Genomic DNA, 5,000 nt, shown 5'->3' with positions numbered 1-5,000 from the left:
ACTTAGTAATATCTACGGAAATTTGATACCAATATCCCTCAAGCTGATGCAGAAACGGCTACAATTTGCTGGCCCCTGTCATTGAGCAGAGAAAGGGTTATCTCATCCCTCTGGAAGTGTTTTCTCCAGGAAACTAACCTTTCCAGATACTATATCTTGGGACTCAGGACTGGATATTAAAGATCTGAACACAGCAATACAGGACCGTGTAGTGTGGAAAGGAATTGCCAATGGAGTTTCGACCAACGCATTTAAATTACATCCAACTATATTTAAGAAAAGTACACATTGAATAATGTCGTTTGGAAAAGAAAAACTGGATGATCAGGGTTCGAATTTTTTCTACCAGCTGCTTGTTCGTTTGAGGTCGTCTTGGGATAAAACAACAACTACTACTACAACTACTACTACTACTACTACTACTACTACTACTACTACTACTACTACTACTACTACCACCACCACCACCACCACTACCACCACCACTACTACTACTACTACTACTACTACTACTACTACTACTACTACTACTACTACTACTACTACTACTACTACTACTACTGCACTTCTATAGTATATTGTACAGCGTTATACAGCATTATATTGAACCACCGGACTGTCATATTTCAATTTTCCTTGTCCATCAATTTCAGAAAATTGTGATAGAAACTAAAAATGACCAAATAGAGAAAGCTACGATATTCGTCTCAGCCGCTGATAAGATCTGGATTCAAGTCAATTTATTACATGCAGTTAAGCAAACTGTGCAGTTAAGTGGGGGCTTTCTCTTCTCAATATCTGTGCGTAAATAGGTGGACTGGAGCAAATCAATAATAGGAACTCTGGTCATAGCAGCCATCTTACTGCTATTTCGGTGGTCACCATAAATTTGCTCATTGATCACTTTCTACTTTGATGCGGAGTATATTTAGTTCTTATTCGCTTAACGCAATAATATAAGAGTTAGACACTAGTTATGCGAGTTAACATCATATAACAGCCATTGAAAACTTTTACATTGATATTAAACTGTTTTACGACGACGATGGCCTCTACATGGTCGCTCGACCGGCTAGAATTGATAACCAAATATTCCTCAAATTACATCGCACCGTCTTAGAAAAGGGGAATCTTTGCACATAGGTAAAAAAAAAAATAAAAGAGTCACAACTGGAATGCCTTCGATCATGTATCTTTTTCAAACTGGGCTTGTTTTTAGGGGTTAAACAGCAGCAGCAGCATCAATAACAATAACAACCTCAACAATAACAACAACGACAACTGTGATAACAAGAACAACAGTAGCAACGGCAACAGAATGCTGCAAGTAATAAAAAAAATGGCGTTATTTACCGATACGTACTCTAAGAATTTGATCCGATGATTTTCAGCGGCGATTTCCCATGCTTTAGTTAGTCCTCCTACTTCAATGCTTCCTTGGATGAGAACACATAACAGACCGATAACCATCATAGTTGCTTGGAAAGTGTCTGACCATACGACTGCTTTCATTCCTCCCTATTCAATAACAACATCAAAAGCATTTATAGTTTGCTTTTTAAGACAGCAAATAATTTTGTTATAACGACAAAACAACTAATGAGATTATCTAAGATAAAGAATGATGAAGAAATGTAACGTTAATGATTTGCCTGAAAGTATTCAAGTTGAAAAAGAATGGAAATAGCCATCTTTTTTTTAGTATGTATGCGCGCGCATGCGAAATAGTATAATTTAAGAATTATGTTGCATAACTCCTGGAAACACGAGTATTAAAAGCTTTCAAAATATCAACATTTGGTTTTGTTTTTATTCTGGTATATGTGTGTGTGTATTGATTTCCAGGTCTTAGACTTGGGTGCAGAGGTATAATCGATTACATTGGTCCAAATATTTGACTAATGTTTATTTTATCACTCACAAAAGGATGCCAAGCAATGTCTACCCAGGCAGGATTTGAACTACAGAGTATAAAGAGTATAACTAAATGCTGGGAAGGCATTTTATCCATTACTCTATAGTTTTGGCTGATCCACGAAGTCTAATTATTAACAACAACAACAATAACTGCAGTATTAGTAATAATAATGACGGCGGTAACCACTGCTGCAACATTAACAACAGCAGCAACTGCAACATCAGCAATTGTGACAGTTAATATCAACAAGATCAACAGCAGCATCAACAACAGCAACAACAGCGAAGTGGAGGCGCAATGGCCCAGTTGTTAGGGCAGCGGACTCGCGGTCGTAAGAACGGAGAGCTGGCAGAGAGCTGGCAGAAAGGCGGCGAGCTGGCAGAAACGTTAGTACGCCGGGCGAAATGCTTAACGGTATTTCGTCTGCATTACGTTGTGAGTTCAAATTCCACCGAGGTTGACTTTGCCTTTCATCCTTTCGGGGTTGATAAATTAAGTACCAGTTACGCACTGGGGTCGATGTAATCGACTTAATACCTATGCCTGTCCTTGTTTGTCCCCTCTATGTTTAGCCCCTTGTGGGTAATAAATAAATAGGTCGTAAGAACGCGGTTTCGATTCCCAGACCGGGCATTGTGAGTGTTTATTGAGCAAAATCACTTAAGCTCCACGAGGCTCCGGCGGGGTGGGGTGGAGGAGCTTAGATGTACTCTTTCACCACAACTTTCTCTCACTCTTTCTTCCTACTTCTGTCACAAAGCAGAGGAACCATGGTGTTACCCACTATGGTGTGGTAAACTTTCAGACCCTAGTCTAGATTGCGAATCCTCTGTGCCCCAGGATGGTTCAGCTCTCCACCCGTTAAAAGCCACCGTTTACGGAATGAGGGTAACAACGTAGCTTTCGCGCCCGTGCAACCACCAGCCTATTGCGTGTGGTGGGTGGATCTTCAAGTTGCTACACACATTCTTAGTAGCTTAGAGTAGGCTCGAATTAGATATTATTCTTTGTGGCTAATGGCGGGAGTCCTGATTGGAAGAAGAAGAAGAAGAAGAAGAAGAAGAAGAAGAAGAAGAAGAAGAAGAAGAAGAAGAAGAAGAAGAAGAAGAAGAAGAAGAAGAAGAAGAAGAAGAAGAAGAAGAAGAAGAAGAAGAAGAAGAAGAAGAAGAAGAACAACAACAACAACAACAACAAGACAACAGCGAAGCTAACAATACCAAACAACAGAGGAATCATCAACAACTGCAGCTATGGCAATTATTGCATCGTAGTGGTTACCAAGCGTGGTATGCTTTTCCAGTGTTCGTAGTATTGATTATATTACTCATCCTAACAATAATAATTAAAATCAGTTGCGAGTTGTAGTAACAGCCGATTGACCTGAGCTCGAAGTCTTGACTTGACTATCTACGCCACTGAAACAATGGTTTTTATACACAACGGAGTGAGTGATGTCGAATCGTGGCTGAGCAATCCTGTTTTAGTTCCTGATTTAGCCATGTAATGTAACTTGTGCTGCTAATGTTTCGAAGATGGGTATGAAATATTAAGCAATACCCTCCACCAATCTTCATTAGTTCCTCTAGTTATCTAAGAAATTAACCTTTTCTTCGCTTGATTTATAAATATAGTGCTAGGGTTTTTTAGGGTAAGGAAAACAGTGTATTGCGATGTTTATATCAATAACAGGGCAGCAGTTCTAATTGGGCAAATGAAACTTGTTCGCAGTCTTTATTCGGTGAATTGGTGGATTTGTTAGAGCGTAGAATGAAGTGCCTGATGGTAGTTGTTGTGGTTCTCTGTGTTCTGAGTTCAAATCTCGCTGAAATCAGCGTAGCCTTTCGTTCCTTATAAATCGATAAATAACGTGCCAGACCAAGAGAATAGATCGGCTGGATTGTTAAAACGTCGAGTGAAATGTATTGTGGTATCTGTTCCTTCATTTTACCATCGAAGTTCAAATTCCTCTTAGGAATTAAATTTGTGCCGAAGGCCAAAACTAATAGCCCAACCAGAGGACCAGCTGCATTTAGTGAAGGAAGAGTGTAGCTGTCTGCTTTTACAGCGAAAATGTGATGGTTCTTTATGTGATAAGGATTTACTGATGAGCTATATTGTACAACACAAGCATATCTTCAACACCAACATCAGCAGAAGCAGTATCAACAATAACAATAACAATAGTGTTCTCAACAAGATAACTGCTGTTGGTTGATGTCAATATAAACATCATGGTAAAGAATATTTGTTAAGAAAGTGGTACAAAGATGAATTATGTGAAGAGACAACGAGATTATTTTCAGTGATGAAATTTGGTTTTCAGAGCTAGTAGCACGCTAAGATCCGTGAAAACCAGGCTGGAAAGAAGACGATTTTCAGACCATGGTTGGTTTTGCGAGCGGAAGTGAAGTATAAAGTATATCTCGCAGGCTGGGTGGAGACAACTATTCCTAAAAACACTTGTATTAGCTTAAAATAGCCGTCTATGTATCACACTTTAAAGTAAATACATCGTTAAAAGGTAAAATTACTGCGGTACTCATCCGGAGGTAACATCACTTATGGGCGTGCTGTGTTTAAAAGCACAATATATATCGGAGAGGGACAAAGACCGTCCCAGCAACAGCTAACAAGGACGCTAGATGCATTTCTGCTTCTCTGGGCGCTGTCAACGGCGTGTACTTACAGCCGGGCACATGCTTAGACGAAATATGTCGCCACATATATATAGGAAAATAGTGAATAAATGTTCACTGGTGTTGCGAATAGCGGCTCGGCTGGATAAAATCTGTCATATACAACAGAAGCAGTGTTAGATTAAAATAACCTTCTATGTAACATACCTAATGTAAATACACCGTTGCAAAGCAAATTTATTGCGGATATGGTGGACAATGTAGTGTTTGGTTGCTCGCATATCGGAAAAATAATGATAATAAGTTTGCTCAGTCAGGTTTGACGTGGAACTAAATGACAGCATCAAACTTAACCATGACAGCTTCCGAATCTTGGAGTTTCTATATTTTCAAATAGTCCAAGGCTAATTGGAAAACCAGCTGAAAAGGGAGCGATGCTTATGTTT

The 5,000-nt window shown here is 39.3% G+C and overlaps 1 protein-coding gene across 1 annotated transcript in view; it reads right to left on the bottom strand.

Annotated features, from left to right (window-relative positions):
* The window catches only part of LOC115212346 (sodium-coupled monocarboxylate transporter 2), a 77,466-nt gene that overhangs the window by 29,814 nt on the left and 42,652 nt on the right, over positions 1-5,000 (bottom strand). The window contains exon 5 of the mRNA XM_029781215.2: positions 1,364-1,518. Coding sequence (XP_029637075.1) covers positions 1,364-1,518 — 155 coding nt within the window. The remainder of the gene's footprint in view (positions 1-1,363; positions 1,519-5,000) is intronic.

This window comes from Octopus sinensis, linkage group LG5, assembly GCF_006345805.1.
Source record: "Octopus sinensis linkage group LG5, ASM634580v1, whole genome shotgun sequence".
In the NCBI taxonomy this organism is placed as follows: domain Eukaryota; kingdom Metazoa; phylum Mollusca; class Cephalopoda; order Octopoda; family Octopodidae; genus Octopus; species Octopus sinensis.
The sequence above is the reverse complement of the archived record's forward strand: the minus strand, read 5'-3'. Positions and strand labels throughout refer to the sequence as shown.